At 45.0% G+C, this 19,135-nt stretch overlaps 1 protein-coding gene across 8 annotated transcripts in view; it reads right to left on the reverse strand.

Moving 5' to 3' along the window:
• The window catches only part of LOC137421000 (unconventional myosin-IXa), a 285,807-nt gene that overhangs the window by 204,610 nt on the left and 62,062 nt on the right, over nucleotides 1–19,135 (reverse strand). For all 8 annotated transcript variants that reach the window (XM_078772058.1, XM_078772064.1, XM_078772060.1 and 5 more), the window contains exons 2-4: nucleotides 14,927–15,021; nucleotides 12,331–12,393; nucleotides 8,325–8,424 (exon numbers count right to left, since the gene is read on the reverse strand). In XM_078772058.1, coding sequence (XP_078628184.1) covers nucleotides 8,325–8,424; nucleotides 12,331–12,393; nucleotides 14,927–15,021 — 258 coding nt within the window. The remainder of the gene's footprint in view (nucleotides 1–8,324; nucleotides 8,425–12,330; nucleotides 12,394–14,926; nucleotides 15,022–19,135) is intronic.

A 19,135-nucleotide genomic window follows, 5' to 3' on the forward strand; every position in this document is an offset into this window, starting at 1 on the left:
GCATGAATTAAATCTAGGGCATGATATAATTTCCATGATGTTTACCTCTACACTCAATGGTGGAAGGAGGTAATGTTTTGATCCCAGCTTGTCTGTATGTCTGTTTGTCTGTTAGTCCACAAAATTCCAGACAAAGCTTGTAGTAGTGGTAGTTGTAGTGGTAGTGGTGATAACAGAAATTGTTATATAGAACTGAACTTATATTATTATTATATGCAGAAAATAACTTCATTTCAATATGCCCTGCAGTGGACAGGTTAATTGGTTTATGCACTGAAGGGGTCACCCTGGTGTGCACTGCTGTGTTCTGCCTCACTGAGTTGTTCAGGTATGATGTACTCAGCACAAGCTTCCGGTCGGCCCGGAGGTGGGGGTGCGGGGCCTGTCACGGAACGTCAAAACAAACGGCCTGCCGGGGCCACCCAAAAGTCGGGCGTGAGGGGCGCGTCCACTAATGGAACGCCTCTCGCTTCCCAGATCGAGGGCCACGTGGTCAGGAGAACCTCGTCCCTTCCGGTCACACTTTGCCTATCGGCCGGCCTCGAAGACCGAAATTGTGACGGTGTCCCCCGAAAAATTTGAAATTACGAAATTTGAAAAAATTTGAAAAATAAAATTACGGAATTTCAAGTGGCCCAATATCTGAAAATGTTCGCAACATATTAATGTACATTTGTGCCAAATTTGGTGCTTGTATCACAAAATGCACAATTCTTTTGAATATTTGGGCTAAGCCGCCCCACTATTGTTGTGTTTGTGATATTACATTTTTATAGGCAGTTTAGGTTGAAGATTTAGGTTGAATGTTTTTTTTTCAAGAAAGAACCCCTCAGCACATACATCGGGGAGCGGTAGGTGCAGATTGGAAGTTTGGGACGATTACACCTCACCACCACGTAATTCAAAACACCTCACCACCAAGTAATTCAAAACACCTCACCACCACGAAATTGAAAACACCTCACAGCCATCAAGCACGTAATAAAAACACCTCACAGCCAACAAGCACGTAATAAAAACACCTCACCACAACGAAATTAAAACACCTCACAGCCATAAAACACGTAATAAAAACACCTCACAGCCATAAAACACGTAATAAAAACACCTCACAGCCATAAAACACGTAATAAAAACACCTCAGCCATAAAACACGTAATAAAACACCTCACAGCCACAAAATTAAAAACATCTCACCACCACGTCATTTAAAAACACCTCACCACCAAGTAATTCAAAACACCTCACCACCACATAATTCAAAACACCACATTACCAACTAATTCAAAACACCTCACCACCACATAATTAAAAACACACCACCACGTAATTATAAATACCTCACTACCACGTAATTCAAAACACCTCACCACCATGTGATATTAAAACACCTCACCACCACGTCATTTAAAAACACCTCACCACCACATAATTCAAAATACCTCACCACCACGTGATTCAAAACCACTACAACATTATTAAAAACACTTCACAACCACGGAAACAAAAGTTTGTGGGAGTCGTTAAGTGACAACACAGACACTGCCAGATGTGTAGATATATAGATAAATGACTGTACCTGAGTTGCCGTTTTGTCATGGTTTAAACCAATCATAATTCAAACAATTATTTTGCACAAATGTATTTGTAATATACGTGATATCACATTTTATAAACAATTGAAGTTGAAAACTTAAGTTGAAAAAAAAAATTCCCCAAAACAAACAAAAAAAAAAAATGGAATTTATGTCCCTTAGGACATACCGACGGGAGAGATATGTGCATACCAGAAGTTTGGTACGATTTCACAAAAGTTTGAGAAAGTAGTTCAGTGACAACACAACACAGGACAGATGCTGCACAAATATATATATATATATATATATATATATATATATATATATATATATAATAATGTTTAAAAAAAACAAGGCAATTTCACTTACATTTTCGGATTCAGCATTCAATTCTATATAAGTGAGTGTATTTTGAGGCATGTGTGACTTCAAATAAAATTGTAAGCCAGGAAAAACGTTCGTTTCATTCCTTAGGGATACAACATGTGTTACATATTTATGTGAATGTATGTGAATTACCATTCAGGTCTTTGCTTATCCGTGTGTAGTATATTAAGTTGTTGTGTAGTTGTTGTGGTTGGAGGGTCAGGAGCCCTTCTGAGGGAGTGGCCGGAAACGGAAGTGACCGGAAACGGAAGAGGAAAAGACACGAGGAAAAAAGGACGAGTATTATTCTTCCTCGCCCCGCTCCGACCAAAAGGTGGGATCGACCTTGCGCTGCGTGGAAAAGCGGCGTTCCGAAGCCTGTCCGGCGAGAGGAATCACCGGGACGCGTACCGGCCCGGTGGAGACGTCAAGTTGACGTGGGGCCGTGCATCGACCCCGCGTCTGGTATCGTTCGCGGCACCGTCTAAACAGACGCGTGCGGGTCGCACGTTGGGGCCTAACGCGCCTTGCAAGCGGCGTGGGGTTTGGCTTGCTCTACCGTATCCGCTTCGCGTGGCCACGAGGGGCTGCAGCCACGGTGCCTGGTACGATACCTGCCCGGTGGAAACACGTCCACCCGGGGTTCGTTCAACCGCCCGAGTGCGGCGACGGCGACCATCAGCTTGGTCAGGAGGGGCCCAGAGACATTGTGCGGGACCGAGACCAAAAGGGTGTCGTGAGTACTCACCGGGACACACATGTATAAGATGGCCATCTTAATCCTAGGGAATTGATTGTGAATTGGGAATTGGTGATGATTGTGTATTGTTGATTGCTCGGGGAAAATCTCCGTGGTTGTGTCATTGAAATTGTATGGTATCATTACCATTGGAAATATATCCTTGAACATCAGTTGTCTCCTGGGTGAAATTCATATGGATTGCGTGGCGAAAGCGCATATATAGTACAGCTTGCTGGCGGAGTTCCTCTCACGGTCCGGGGGTCACCGAGACCAGGTATTCACCGAGGGGACCACGTAACAGAATTGGGGCCTCGTCCGGGATTTAAAATTGTATAAAATAATAAAATAATAATATTTTTTATTAATTAAAATTTATTAATTAATTATTAATTGGTAAATTTTTTTGTTGAGAAATTGGGGTAAAGTCTTGGGTGAAGGTTAACAGGTGTTAACGATAGGCACCATGGCGTTTGTGGCACAGAACTTTGGGGTAACCCCGAGTGAGGCACAGTTCCGAGCGTTGCTAAAGTCGGACCTCTTGAAATTGGCCAAACATTTTAACTTGGAGGTCCGAACTAATTTGAGGAAGGCAGAGTTGCAGGCCACGGTGATACAATCTATGGTGGGATTAGGAACATGGGATGAGTTAGCCTGGGAGTGGCTACCCGAAGAACCAGAAGACATTGAGCTCCGGAAACTGGAGTTGCAATTACGGAGCCAGGAACGGATTAAAGAAGAAGAAAGGAAAGCAGAAAAGGAAAGAGCAGAAGAAGAAAGGAAAGCAGAAAAGGAAAGAGCAGAAGAAGAAAGGAAAGCAGAAAAGGAAAGAGCAGAAGAAGAAAGGAAAGCAGAAGAGAGGAGAGAAGAGAAGCAAGCAGTGGAAAGGAGAGTGGAACGAGAACTCCAGGAAAGGTTAGCAGAAGAAGAAAGGAAAGCAGAAAAGGAAAGAGCAGAAGAAGAAAGGAAAGCAGAAGCGAGGAGAGAAGAGAAACAAGCAGAGGAAAGGAGAGTGGAACGAGAACTCCAGGAAAGGTTAGAAGGGAGAAAAGCAGAGGAGAGGAGAGCTGCAAGGGACCTCGAAGCAGAGGAGAGAAAAGCGGAAAGGGAATTAAAGGAACGTGACATGGAGCTTCAGCAAGAAATCAAATTCAAGGAGCTGGAGTTAATGAGAGAACGGGGAGAGGCACCACCCTTGCTGACGGGGTCGACACCTAACCAGAAAACCTGGTATGTGGGCAGACATGTGAGGCTGGTTCCACCGTTCAGTGAAAAAGAAGTCGCGAAATTTTTCCCACACTTTGAGAAAGTGGCTCGACAATTAAACTGGCCGGAGGAGGCCTGGACCATACTCGTGCAAAGTGTGCTGGTGGGGAAAGCTCAGGAAATTTATTCGGCGCTACCAATGGACCAATGTGCAGATTATGAGGTACTGAAGAAGCACATCCTCAAGGCCTATGAGTTGGTTCCGGAAGCTTACAGGCAAAAATTCAGGAATGCCAGGAAGAGGGAGAGTGAGACCCATGTGGAGTTTGCCAGAGTGAAAGAAAACATGTTTGATCGGTGGTGTGAGTCAAAAGGAGTCGGGAAAGACTTCGAGACATTGCGGGACTTGATCCTGGTGGAGGAATTCCAGCAGTGTGTCCACGAGGACATCAAAGTGTACCTGCAGGAAAAGAAGGTACCAAAGTTGTGGGACGCAGCCACCATGGCAGATGATTATGCCTTAACCCACCGAATAGGGGTCCACGAACCTAACTCCTCGCCTAGATCTCCGCAGGGGAGGTGGGGAACAGCAGGTGCGGAGAACGACCATACATGGCGGCGGCCTCGAGATGATTATGGGGACAACTATGATACCCCACCGGTTCGAAATCAGAGGGATGCGGGCCCAAGACAAACTTATAGTTCGGGGGGCCCGAGGCAGACCCCGAGTTTTTCCTCCGGGCCTACTTGCGCGTTTTGCAAGAAACCTGGACACTTGATGTCCAGTTGTTACCTCATGAAAAGGGACAACCCAGAGCGGAGTCCGACTATTACAACTCCGAATGCGATGGCTAGCGTAAGAAATCGCCATCAAAAGGGTTACCAACCATTTATTTCAGAGGGGTTTGTGTCACTGGATGGAGCCTCGACTAACCGGAGACCGGTTAGGATATTGAGGGACACAGGGGCCCATCAATCTTTAATGCTTGAAGGTATTTTGCCATGGTCCGAGGAGACGGCAACGGGGGATAGTGTTCGTTTACAGGGGATCGGGGGCGGTGTTAGTGCTCCCCTTCAGGTCATCCAGTTGGAGTCCGATTTGGTGTCAGGACCGGTCACCGTCGGTTTACAAGCCACGCTTCCTGTAGAGGGTGTATCTGTGGTTATCGGGAATGATTTGGCCGGGGGTCAAGTTTATGGTAACCTGAGGGTTGGTAAAGAGCCCAGCAGGGAAAATAACATCACACCAGCTCGGGATGGCGACCAAAGTGCCAAGTTATTTGTAGGGGGACTGAACTTCAAAACAGAGGAAGAAGTTCTGACCTCTGTCTTCAACAGATATGGGCCGCTGGTGGAAGTGCGGTTGGTAAGAGACTGGGAAACGCAACAGTCAAGAGGGTTCGGCTTTGTCACGTTTGCCAGCACAAAAGACGCCAGAGAGGCAGAGAAGATTTGGAATGGCAAGGATTTGGAGGGTCGGACCATAACAGTAGGGAAGGCATTTCGTAGGCGTCGAGAGGTCTAGAGGAGAGGACAACTGGGCGGTAGTTTTGGTAGTGGCCGAGAAGGAGACCGCTATTCATGGGACTACAGGGACCAGTGGTCCCACCCTAATTATTAGGGAAGTTCTGAGAAGTTGAAGCACTGAAGGCGGCGGAGCCGCCGAGCCAAGATTCCTACACGAATTAACCGTGAACGCCGTTCCTAAAGGCGTCCATGTAGTGAACTTTCATGCACGGACTAACCATGAACTCCACGTTCCTCAAGGCGCCCATGTAGAGAACTTTCCTGCACGGACTAACCGTGAACTCCGCGTTCCTAAAGGCATCCATGTAGTGAATACTCGGCTTGGCCTCCCGGAAAAAGTGCTATCGAGTTGCTTAACTTTGGATCTTTGATCAACCCCTTAACCTTCATTCCCAAGAAACTGACGGTCAAAGTCAGAGGGTCATGAGATGGAGTTTGATTTGGCAGGGACAATGTCGTTGTTGGTACTTAGTCCAGAGGGAGTAATCTGGAGGGGTTGTGGTGAAATTTTGGTTGCTTTATTTTTAAGTGATAACTGTGCCCGGGGGGAACGGATAATGTGGGGGGGGTTGAGTTATCTGGTTTGTTTCTCCAAATTGGCCGGCAAAGAAAGTTTTCGCTGGGTTCAAACTTTCTTTCTTGAAGGGGGGGAGTGTTACATATTTATGTGAATGTATGTGAATTACCATTCAGGTCTTTGCTTATCCGTGTGTAGTATATCAAGTTGTTGTGTAGTTGTTGTGGTTGGAGGGTCAGGAGCCCTTCTGAGGGAGTGGCCGGAAACGGAAGTGACCGGAAACGGAAGAGGAAAAGACACGAGGAAAAAAGGACGAGTATTATTCTTCCTCGCCCCGCTCCGACCAAAAGGTGGGATCGACCTTGCGCTGCGTGGAAAAGCGGCGTTCCGAAGCCTGTCTGGCGAGAGGAATCACCGGGACGCGTACCGGCCCGGTGGAGACGTCAAGTTGACGTGGGGCCGTGCATCGACCCCGCGTCTGGTATCGTTCACGGCACCGTCTAAACAGACGCGTGCGGGTCGCACGTTGGGGCCTAACGCGCCTTGCAAGCGGCGTGGGGTTTGGCTTGCTCTACCGTATCCGCTTCGCGTGGCCACGAGGGGCTGCAGCCACGGTGCCTGGTACGATACCTGCCCGGTGGAAACACGTCCACCCGGGGTTCGTTCAACCGCCCGAGTGCGGCGACGGCGACCATCAGCTTGGTCAGGAGGGGCCCAGAGACATTGTGCGGGACCGAGACCAAAAGGGTGTCGTGAGTACTCACCGGGACACACATGTATAAGATGGCCATCTTAATCCTAGGGAATCGATTGTGAATTGGGAATTGGTGATGATTGTGTATTGTTGATTGCTCGGGGAAAATCTCCGTGGTTGTGTCATTGAAATTGTATGGTATCATTACCATTGGAAATATATCCTTGAACATCAGTTGTCTCCTGGGTGAAATTCATATGGATTGCGTGGCGAAAGCGCATATATAGTACAGCTTGCTGGCGGAGTTCCTCTCACGGTCCGGGGGTCACCGAGACCAGGTATTCACCGAGGGGACCACGTAACACATGTAAAACTGGCCCAAACGTGAAAACAAAATTCGCTCATTTTAAGTTGTACAAGCTAATGCGACCACTCATTCTTCTGGGAAGAATCCCGTGCACATGCTGGTCACACTTATAAGTCACCTAGGTCTTTATACGTTCATCAAATACTGACATCGCGATTGACATTCGCTGAGGTAAATGTTGATATCTCTTCTGAAGTTAAAAACAAAAAAAACAAAAAAACAGTTTTAAAGCATTATACACCGATACATTTTATGAAACGGGGAAACCTAATACACACTTTGGTGGTTTTAAAATGACAGAATATCTTTATTAGAAATAAAAATGAACATTGAAGACAACGCTGCTAAACAATACACCGCTCTAACGCATAACCACGAGTTTAAACTACATTTACAACATATATGAAAACTATTTTCATATCACAATGTTAAATATAGAATATATAGAAGATAATGTTTAAAAAAATGAGCCCTATCTTCCAATGGTAAAAAATTCCCAAAAAGTTCCCAGATCCGGAATAATATCCTGAGCTTTACCAAAAACTAATCAATTCTTCCTTATCCCAAGGGCAATCATCCCACCAACTTTCAGCCAAATCCGTTCAGAACTTTTCCAGATATCTTCTTCACAAACACACGAGAACACACACGAGAACACACACACACACACACACACACACACACACACACACACACACACACACACACACACACACACACACACACACACACACACACACACACACACACACACACACACACACACACACACACACACACACACACACACACACACACACACACACACACACGATCGAATGCATTACTCCCTGGCGGCAGTAATTACATCAAAAATTTTCCCATTGTTCTAATATGGCTGCCATACCATGTGACCGTTGACATCAGACATAGCAGTGCAATATTCTCCATGGGGAGTCTCTCCTATGTTTAAAGTTTCACATCGATCGGACAAGTAGTTGCAGAGAAAAACATTTTAAAAGCGAAAATGCATACGCACACACGCACACACTGCAAGAGTCTCGCTCCCCTTCAAGGTGAGACTAAAAATATATAAAAAGAAAATGAGGTTTTCATTGCTTTCAACAATAATTTGTTTTCATTGCTTTTTGGAATACTCTCACTGTGGAAAGAATAAGAGACAAATAATATCTCAACTTTCGAGGAGCAACTGAAAATTCAACAGTGAGAGTATTCCAAAAGCAATGAAAAAATATTATTTACAAGCCACAAGTCAACCAATATTGCCAAGGCAACCAACGGCCATATGGATGTCCGGTGTGGAGGTCACAATTCCAAGTGTTTCAACATACTTGATTCAAGTAGAGGTAGGCCTCAGGCTCCAGCAGGCACAATTCTTCCCTTTCCTGCTTGCTGGTCCCACACAGTAGGTAGTAAAACACATGGTAGTTCCTGAGGGTAAAGAACCAAAGCAATTTTTGCAAGTCACAATATGCACAGAAAAACTTCGCAAAAGAATTAGCAATGTCATAAATAATTATTTGACAAGTACAGGGTGGTTGCTTGATAGGGGCCACGATGGCATCAATGTTCATCTTATGATGATCTCTACTCAACACCAAGAAGCCGCATATAACTGGCATCTCAGTGCAGAGAGCATTTGCCCACACTTGTCATCGGGATGGCTGCATATTCAACTGTTCACGAGATTACACGAGTTCAGGAGAACACTGCGTTACCACTCAATTAGTGTATGCAACAACAAGAAAAACAAAATGTACCAATTCTACTTTTCAAAAAAGATAGTTCAACAAATCAAAGCACCAGTTTCTTGAAGTTATACTCATCAAAGGAAAACAAGCATTTTAAGTGGAAGGGGAGGGGTAGGGAAGCGGAGGAAGGGGGGTTAACAATTGATAACAACCGACAATAATGCTTTTCCTGCACTCGACAGACCTTCTGATGCTTGTGTTACGGATTCGTCGCTTCCGCCTTTGTTGTTATTACATACTTGTAGGATTTTTAGTTTCAGGTAATATTGTTGGTAACATTTCTGTGTGAAATGAAGATGCCTTTAGTAAAAGGTAAAAAGAAATGTTGATGAAGGAAAAAGAAAAACGCGGCAAAGAAACGGGAAGAGGAGAGAGGAGGAGATCGGAGGGAGAGGAGATGGCAATGAGAGATACAGCCGTGAGTCGCATCGAGGCTGCGAGCGGACTTTTTTGATATTGGTTGCAAATGAGTTGAGGCTTCCCGTGAAAGGGATTGCCTGCGACATCATCCTATATTGCGATTGCAATTAAACCTGCGCCTCAGGTTGTATTACCAAGCGTGAGCTATTGTTGGCGGGAAAGCAAGAGCCTCCATTACAGGCCGATCGGCCATTTTTTCCTCGAAGAGGCCGACGGCCTGGTGCTTCGTGTTTTGTCACTGGGATTCCCATATCGACATCATCGTGTGGATCACCGTTGGTTCCCATATCGGCTCAATTCCCATGTTGATCTCTCACCTCATAACTCCTCGTTCGCAGCCGCGCCGACAACTGTCTGTTTTTGTCGTTCTGCACGTTTTTGACCTTCTCCCCACGTGGGGATTCGTGCACTGACTTTGGGGAATGTTACATTCCACTCACGTTTGGCGTATCGTGAGTTTATTGCTTTGAGAGCATTGGGGAATGATGGTACCATTATATGTATTGTTCATTTGATGCAAGTGATATTTTCATGGTACTTTCTTTAAGAATGTTATTATTGTGTATGTGAGAGTTCTTAACACAATTACTCGTTTTGTTTTAAAATTCCATTGGAGTGGTTTTACCCTGGTTTATTAGAACACTCAAAATAACAAATCTTTCTGCCGCGTTCCCACTCAAGACTTTGAGGGGCACCGTAACCGGGGTTTGGGGAGGCAACACGCAACACTTGCTAAAAGTATTGACCATAAAATGATGCGACCACTACAACATGGCACTAATAATCGGCAGCTGTTCCCAAACACATGTGAGAGGCTATTGGATTTGTAGTGTGTCTGTTTCTGTGCATGAGGCTGCATGCAGATCTTTACTATAGATCATACATTCTCGGACATACCATATTCTACCCCTGGCAGGCTGAACGGCATTGTCAAATGCTCTTGTTTCCACTTTTTAATTGCAAGCATTTATGATTTGCAGTTTCTACAACATACAAGAAAGAGAGACACGCCTCTCCTGAGGTGTGTCTACCCTCAGGAGAGCCAGGAAACTATCTCTCGACTCTCAAGACTGAACTCTCAAACCTGTCTACCTCTTCGAAATCCTGGTGGCATCTGGCCAAATCCGTTTCTGGTGTTTGTTCCCCCTCCATCCCCAGCCTTACCTCAAACGGCTACACAGCTGACACCTCAGACTGCCAATCTGAGGGATGAGGAATGGAGCAGCAGAGAGTGGAGTCATCAGCAAAGAGATAGAGAGGATTTTCCAGAGAGTCAGAGAGATCATTGATGAAGACCAGAAAAAGCACAGGGCCCAGAACACTGCCTTGGGGAACTCCAGCCTGAACAGGAAGGGGAGATCAGAGAAAACCATTCAGGGCCACACGTTGACTATGACCAGAGAGGAAGTCCGCAAGCCATGTGTGGAGATTTCCATGGATACCATAGGAGGAAAGTTTGGTGAGCAGAGCGGGGTGCCAGACTGTATCGAAGGCACGTGATATGTCAAGGGAGACAGCTCTGATTTCTTGTTTGGCATTAAGGACCTCCATCCATTGTTGAGACAGCAGAAGCAGCATGTCCAGAGTAGAATGACCTGGTCTGAATCCAAATTGATGATCTGAGATCAAGCCATTGGAGAAGAGGAAGGATTTGATGTCAGAAGCGATGATTGATTCCATGACCTTGCTGATTATTGGGAGCAGGCTGATTCAATGGGTTCGGGACACAAGATTTTGAGGCAAACACAGAGTTGAGGCATTCGGCTTTTTCACGTGCAGTGTCAGCTGTGTAGCTGCTTGGGGTAAGGGAGGGGATGGAGGAGAAACAAACACCAGAAACAGATTTAATCAGATGCCACCAGGATTTGGAGGAGGAAGACAGGTTTGAGAGTTCAGTCTTGAGATTAGAGAGATATTGCTTCCTGGCTCTCCTGAGGGGAGACACACTTGTTCCAAGCTTTGTGGAAAGAAATGAGATTGCCTTCAGTTGGATTTGCCTTCCAGGAGGTGAAGGCAAGTTGTTTCAGGGCAACTGCCTCACCACAGGATTATGTGTACCATGGACAGAAGGGTATGACAACTGAAGAAGAGATGGGATAAATCTGTACATGAGAGGGAGCAAATTTCTTTGGAAGAATTCCCAGGATGAGTTGATGTCAGGGACAGTAGAGATGGGAGACCAGTCCAGATGATTGATGGCTGCTTGAAGACTGTGCCAGTCGGCCTGAGTAAAATGCCAGACACGTCAGCGCTGAGAAGGCTCTCTGAGAATGGTCAGAGAGATATCCACTTTGACAAGCAAATTATCTGATGAACTGATTAGAGCAAAATAAATAACAGTAAATGTTGAACCTTCCAGTAAGAGTTACTTTGGGAGCGCATATAAATATCACTTGAATCATTCGCTGATTGATATAAATTGCATTTCATTTTGCAGAAAAAAAACAACTGCTTGATGATTTCAGAACAATTACAACCCACAAACAGCATTTTAGACAGTCGACATAATGGAGGCAAAGTATGTTGTATGTTTCATCTACTCCTCCGAGAAAATTTGATCTAGGAAGCTGAAACGTTCAGGGATTAATGAGGGCATCCTGAAGTTGTGCCTGCACAGGTCTCATTTTAGAAACAAATTTTTTTTTGCACATCTTGCCATTTTCTTTCTTTGGGGAAAGCGAGGTACAATTGGAGTCATCTGAGCTATATAACTACGATGTAGTATATATATGCACATAAACAGCACATGTGTTTTTGTCTCATATATGTAACCCAGGTTATTTTTCTTTTCGGGAGTGATCAACGCAACGATCTGTTGCCTATACACTGCCCAAATAAAGGGACATGTCAAAAAAAAACTTGTTGCAAGTTAGGAGCAAGATTGCCCGAAGGGCGGGTACTCTTCGGTGTCAAGAAGTCTTCAACCGACGCTTACAGAATTTAAAGTTTCAGCAAAGCTAGCCAGGAAAAAAATCCTTCTTATCACAAGCCATCTCATGTTGGTAAAAAATTGTCTTTTCACGGGATTTTAAAATCCATTGGCATAAAGATAAAAGTATCCAAAAAAAAAACAAGGTCAGACTTGCCACTTCTCAGTGGTTTGCCAATCATGCTAGAGCTGTACTTAACTGACAATTTTAATCAATACAATAAGCAATCTACTCACCGCTCATTGTGTTCTTGGGACACCAGACGGGACTTTTCCAAGAGGTATTTTTCAACGATAGCTCTGAAAAAAATGTTAATAGAATGAGGTATTTTTGTTTTTGTGCATTACGTATATCGTTTGTGCATTATATATACCTTATCTGGAACCACATATGAGGCACATACGTGTCGTCACAAGCCAAATAAATAAAATAAACAAGAAATATGTCGTACATAGCACGATACTTGCGAAATCCCGAAAATAAGTTGTTGGCCTTTGATGACCTCAAATAAAAAATACTTGGTGGTTTAATTCAGTGACCACATATACAAATCCTCTTCAAATTTCAAGTCAATCGGAAGAAAATTGAGGATTTTAGAAATTCGGCCGATGTTAACCTCAAAAATACTTGGTGGTTGAATTCAGTGACAAGATATGCAAATCCTCTTACAATTTCAAGTCAATCGGATGAAAATTGAGGATTTTATAAATTTCGCCTATGTTGACCTTTTGGCCTACGTTGACTTTAAATAAAATTGGTGGTTGAATTCAGTGACCAGAAATGCAAATCCTCTTCAAATTTCAAGTTAATTGGATGAAAATTGAGGATTTTAGAAATTTACGAAAGCTGGTGACCTTTGGCCTATGTTGATCTATTCATTGACCTTTTGACCCCAAAAACAATAGGCTTCTTGCTTACGACCAACTCTAGCATTTGGTGAAGTTTCGTGAAGATCGGTTGAAAATTATGACCCATAGGCGACTGACAGACAGAATGGCAGACAGAATGGCAGACAGAATGGCAGACAGAATAGCAGACAGAATAGCAGACAGAATAACAGACAGAATAACAGACAGAATAACAGACAGAATAACAGACAGAATAACAGACAGAATAACAGACAGAATAACAGACAGAATAACAGACAGAATAACAGACAGAATAACAGACAGAATAACAGACAGAATAACAGACAGAATAACAGACAGAATAACAGACAGAATAACAGACAGAATAACAGACAGAATAACAGACAGAATAACAGACAGAATAATGCACAAGACCAACCAATGTACTTGGAAAAAAATCTTCGATTTTCGCAAGCAATAAAAGTGCCACTTGTACTGAGAAACTACCAAAGGTGCAAATGAAGTTAGCAATACAATTTTGAAAGTTCCATGTGATATTACTCAAACTTTTCTTGCAGTACACCAACCTGATGGCGTTGTTTTCCATAATCTCATCATTGTACAAACACATAAGCAGCACGAAATTGTGGAATTGTAAACTTGGTTGGGCCATGACCTTTAAATACTTATAACTATCCTCGGGACTATGAATTGTGTATTGATGCATCTACATGAATCTATATATGTCACTACCCCAAAATTCATTTAAAATATCATGGTTGGATAAGTGTTCACCCGCTTGAGTTAATACTTGGTGGAAGCACCTTTGACAGAAATTACAGCTGTGAGTCTGTTGGGATACCAATAGGGGTTGGGTTGGGTTGGGAATGTCTCTACCAACTTTGCACACCTTGATTGGGCAATATTTACTCATTCTTCTGTACAAAACTGTTCAATCAGTCAAGTTGCGTGGGGAGCGTTGATGGACAGAAATCTTCAAGTCATGCCACAGATTTTCGATTGGATTTAGGTCGGTGGTCTGACTGGGCTCCTCAAGGACATTAATCTTTTTGTTCCTTAGCCACTCCAGTGTAGCTTCGGCTGTGTGCATCGGGTCGTTGCCATGCTGAAAGGTGAATTACCCTCCCATTTTCTGCTTTCTTGCGGAGGACAGCAGGTTTTCCGATAGGATGTTTCTGTGTTTTGCTCCATCCATTTTCCCTTGTATCCTAACAAGTGACCCAGTCCCTGCTGATGAGAAACATCCCCATAACATGATGCTGCCACCAACATGCTTCACAGTAGGGTGATGTGCTGTGTGTTGGGTATTGGGATGTTTGTGTTGGGCTTGCGCCAAACGTAACGTTTTGCATTTTGGCCAAAAGGTTCCTTCATGGTTTCGTCAGACCACAACACTTTTTGTCACATGGCTTCAGAATCTCCGGAGTGGTTTTTTGCATACCTCAAACGGGACTCAAGGTGGGCTTTTTTGAGTAATGGCTTCCTTCTTGTACAGGCCAGACTTGAGTGCTTGGGATATTGTTGTCACATGTACACAATGACCAGTCTTTGTCATGAAGGCCTGTAGCTCTTTCAAAGTTGTCATTGGCCTCTTGGTGGCCTTTCTGATCAGACTCCTCCTTGCTTGGTCATCCAGCTTGGAGGGACAGCCTGAACAAGGCAGGATATAGTCGGTACCATACGCCTTCCTCTTCTTAGATTGTCTTGACTGTGCTCCAATGGATATTCAAGGCCTTTTAAATATTTTTATCCCCATCCCCTGATCTGTGCCTTTCCACAACTTTATCCCGATGTCTTTTGAAAGGTAAAACAGACATTGGGACACAAATGACATTAAGCTCGTTTGTCTATTTCGACTGCCTATATTTGGGTTGCCTTCCCATCTGGGCAGGCCAAATAGACAAACTCATTCTTCAATTGATAAACAACTGCAATATCAAGAACGTAGCATAATTGATCTTACCCTCTCACGATGCCATTCTCCCAGTAGTTAACCTGTATGAACTTCCCAAAACGACTTGAATTGTTGTTATGAGCAGTCTTGGCATTTCCAAAAGCCTGAAATGAACACATGGTAAAAAGGTAATCATACAATTCGTAATCAAGTCTGCACATTAATTATATATTTACACTCCCAATATATACAACCAATAGGATGCCAAGCACAACGTTAAATATGTATAAACCCTCTTGGAGACTCTCATCAAATTAATAATATTCGAGGTGACAATGTTGAAAAGTAAATAAAAAGCATAGAGGCCAGCAACAACCCCTGGTGCTCACCTGGTAGAATAAACAGTATACTGAACTGATTAAAGATATTTTAAACCAATTTCAATGGTTGCTAGAAGATAGAGCAGCATGTAGAATCATACGACCCCCCAAAATAGGTTTTTTTGTTTGTTTGTTTAAACCTGGATCCACTTTGACCCTCGGTAAACCCCCTTAGACCTCAAATTTTTTAATGCCGTGAACAAACTTTAGTCCACATCACAAATATCATTTGTGCCCAGTTTAGTTACAATCCCTTCAGCGGTTTCGGAGAAGTTTCAAGTGTTTACGGACAGACGGACGGACGGACGACGTGCCATCGCACAAGCTCCCCTGAACTTCGTTTAAGCGGAGCAATTTTTTTTTTCTTTGACGTTCAAAATTCAACTCAATCAATCATCGTTTTTAATGACACCATACACCTGTACACAAAGAAATTCAAAGTTTATTCCAAGGTGTGGCTGAGGAAAGCTTTATCTTTACATACAGATTATTGGCTGATGTATGAGCGAAAACACAATGGACCAAGATGTAACAAAACGAAACAGAAGGATATAACACTTGGTAGAGTGCATCCCTCCACCACACAAAACGGTTTACATTTTGTATCCCACTAATAGGCAGATCTGGATCCAGACCAGAACCAAAATCTAATCGGCCTGTTTTTGGCACCTACCCAACTCATCCACCAGGTTTTGTCATAACCCGTCCACAGCCTTTTGAAATATCATGATACATATCATTTTTGCCACATCTCAATGTTGAAGAATTATTTAACAAAATAAAAAATAGACAAAAAAAAAAACACTCGTATACTAATCCAAACCTTAATCAAAACGGAACACTAATCAATTCGCCTTTGTCACACACCCAACACTGCATTGTCACCAGGTTCGTGAGCAGGCTGAGGAAGAACGGCACAAGCGGAAGGTGCAGAAAATGGTGCTGCTAGATCCATCGTTTTGTTGGCAGACGACAGTGAGACGGCAGCCAGCATCAACGATGAAAGTGACGCGACTTCCACTCAGCCGTCATTGCAGCGATAACACCGGCACAACAACGTTCATCCCCCACTATATCCGACGCCATCTGAAGTTAGTTTGCCTGGCCACTCGACTCAAACCGACAACGACACAACAGGCCAGCTTCACGAAGGCCATAATTGATGAAGCCGGGGGAAATCCGACCAATGTATCAACTTGCCATGTTTTGAAGAGCGAATAATAAAAAAAATTGAAAAATTATTCTTTTTTTGGTTTGTTGGTTACCTGCTTACCCAATTTTCCAAAAATTGAACTGATTCTTTTCCAATTTTTGATCCCAACACCTTTTAGAGGCCATATTTGGAATCAGTGACCCTGAATTACAACAAGAAAGTGTTCTTACTTTTACAAAACTCGAAAATCTCACATTTGGTCAAAACCCGATTTTACCAGACCCTGGTTTGGGGGTGGGAGAGAATCTAAACAAAATGGAAAATCTGAAATATTGCACAAAAATGCTATATAGGGCTATAGTAACAAAACAAAAAAAATATGAGTATGTAGCGGTTGCCGCTAAGCATACACAATCGCCTTACACCTGCCGAAGTCGCAACCAGGGAGCGATCACTGTACCGGGCTCGCCCAGGCCGCCCGGACATGCCAAGACGCGCCTTTCCCGGGCATGCCCGGACTCGCCTTTCCCAGGCTCGCCCAGACCGCCCGGAGACGCCCAGTCTCGCCTTTCCCGGGCATGCCCAGACTCGCCTTTCCCGGGCTCGCCCAGACTCGCCTTTCCCGGGCTCGCCCGGTCTCGCCTTTCCCGGCCATGTCCAGACTTGCCTTTCCCGGGCTCGCCCAGGCCGCCCGGGCACGCCCAGTCTCGCCTTTCCCGGGCTCGCCCAGGCCGCCCAGTCTCGCCTTTCCAGGGCAAACGCTCCGGCATGACGTGTTCGATTGCATATATATTGTTACAGACGTGGCTTGGATGTTATTTACCGAGCGGTTTTATGGTATGACCACGTCTGCACAAGTTACCCGATTGTGCCCGAACGTTGACTAGTCGCGCTATGCTGGCTCAATAAGAAAAAGAAGACACCCGGCTGGATTACACTAACACAATACGACACCAAGGGTTCAGTTCTCAAGACCTCCGGAGGAGATTATATTCGTACGGAAAGGTCAGATTACAGGGGCTAGAGTTATAATCACAGAAAGACAGGCACTTAGACACACTCTTATATTAACCCCGGACAGACGACAGACAAACGGGACAAGGCTGACTCACACGGGGGTTGATGAAAAGGACAGCGGGTATCGATGGCTCAAGGTGCACTCTTGGCTCAAAGCAGGGTCCAGTACGGTCCGGTCCGGTCCAAAGATGCGGGGAGGTCGCAGCGCTCGGATGGCGTCTTGTCTGCTCAAGCTGGGGGCGCATCTGACTCAGCGCTCGCAGGTGGCTTTCCTTCTCCAAGCTGGGTGCGCATCTGACTCAGCGCTCGCAGGTGGCTTTCCTTCTCCAAGCTGGGTGCGCATCTGACTCAGCGCTCGCAGGTGGCTTTCCTTCTCCAAGCTGGGTGCGCATCTGACTCAGCGCTCGCAGGTGGCTTTCCTTCTCCAAGCTGGGTGCGCATCTGACTCAGCGCTCGCAGGTGGCTTTCCTTCTCCAAGCTGGGTGCGCATCTGACTCAGCGCTCGCAGGTGGCTTTCCTTCTCCAAGCTGGGTGCGCATCTGACGTCACATCCGGCGCGGGGCCGCGTATATCCGGCGGGGAGTGACACGCCCTCGGCTCGTTAGCTCCGCCTCGTGGAATCGGCACGTTGCTTCTCATTGGGTGCGTGCGGGGGGTTTACCAGGCTCCGCCCTTGACGAGGAGCTGACAAGGAGCCCCTTCGTGGTGACCCCGTGGAGCGCATGGTCTGGAGCTAATCGAGCCGGTGTGAGGACGCATCCTCCCCCGCTCCGCCGCCATCTCCTCTGTTGTTGTTGTAATTGTTGGGGAAGAAGATGGAAGGAGGTATGGGAAAGGTCCTAAACTCACTACTGATGCCATATTATCACATTCTGGTGCAACGAAGAGTCATAATTAATGGAGACGAGGCCTTAACTGACATAGAATAAGAATAACTAGGAAGATGTCCGAAAGTTGTCTACGTGTGGTGCGGTGGACCTGGGCACGACATTTAATGGGGGAATAAGGGGAAGGTCGGCTCTACTGATTGTTATTTACATGCAATGGGACTAGGGAATGGGGGATCGGGGAAAGTTGGGGAGTATTGGAGAAAATAGGGGAATATTTACAAGCGGATATGGAGGCCAAATTCCATATTCGCAACATTGCACCCTTCTCTACCCTCGGGGCGTCCCGACCCGATAAATTTTTACCTACTTTAGTGTGGCACGCAATGTAGTTCCCTCTACTATTAACTCTACCCTGAGTGCGACAGTTTTACAGATATTCACAAATGAGTAAATATGTCCCCCTGCGACGTTGCACCCTTCTCCTCACAGAAACACACCCACAGGATAACCGAATCCGGAAAGAATTCTCAAACTAAACATACAGCCGGTAGGGAGCATTATTTACAAGACTACGCTGCTATTTACACTACGATCCAGGACCTGTTTTTGGAGGAACACATGCAGATGTTATGCATAGAGAGAGCGCGCTTGCCAGCATCGATACACCAACCCACGAGTGCTCTGTGGCCGACGGCCTTTAATAACGTGCAGAGCACCCTTTCCCGAGCATCAAAAGCACCACCCCACCACCAATCGGTGCAGTCACCATTGTTCATTGGAATAAAAATAAATTCGACAACCCCTAACCCTGCAGGTGTCTCTTGCTCTTCTTGTGGTGCACTTGGTGGTGTTAACTATTAGTGGTTCACCTGTATGGCATAGGTGCCACGTTGATCCA

Source organism: Myxine glutinosa, chromosome 2, assembly GCF_964187855.1.
Source record: "Myxine glutinosa chromosome 2, kmMyxGlut1.1, whole genome shotgun sequence".
Taxonomy (NCBI): domain Eukaryota; kingdom Metazoa; phylum Chordata; class Myxini; order Myxiniformes; family Myxinidae; genus Myxine; species Myxine glutinosa.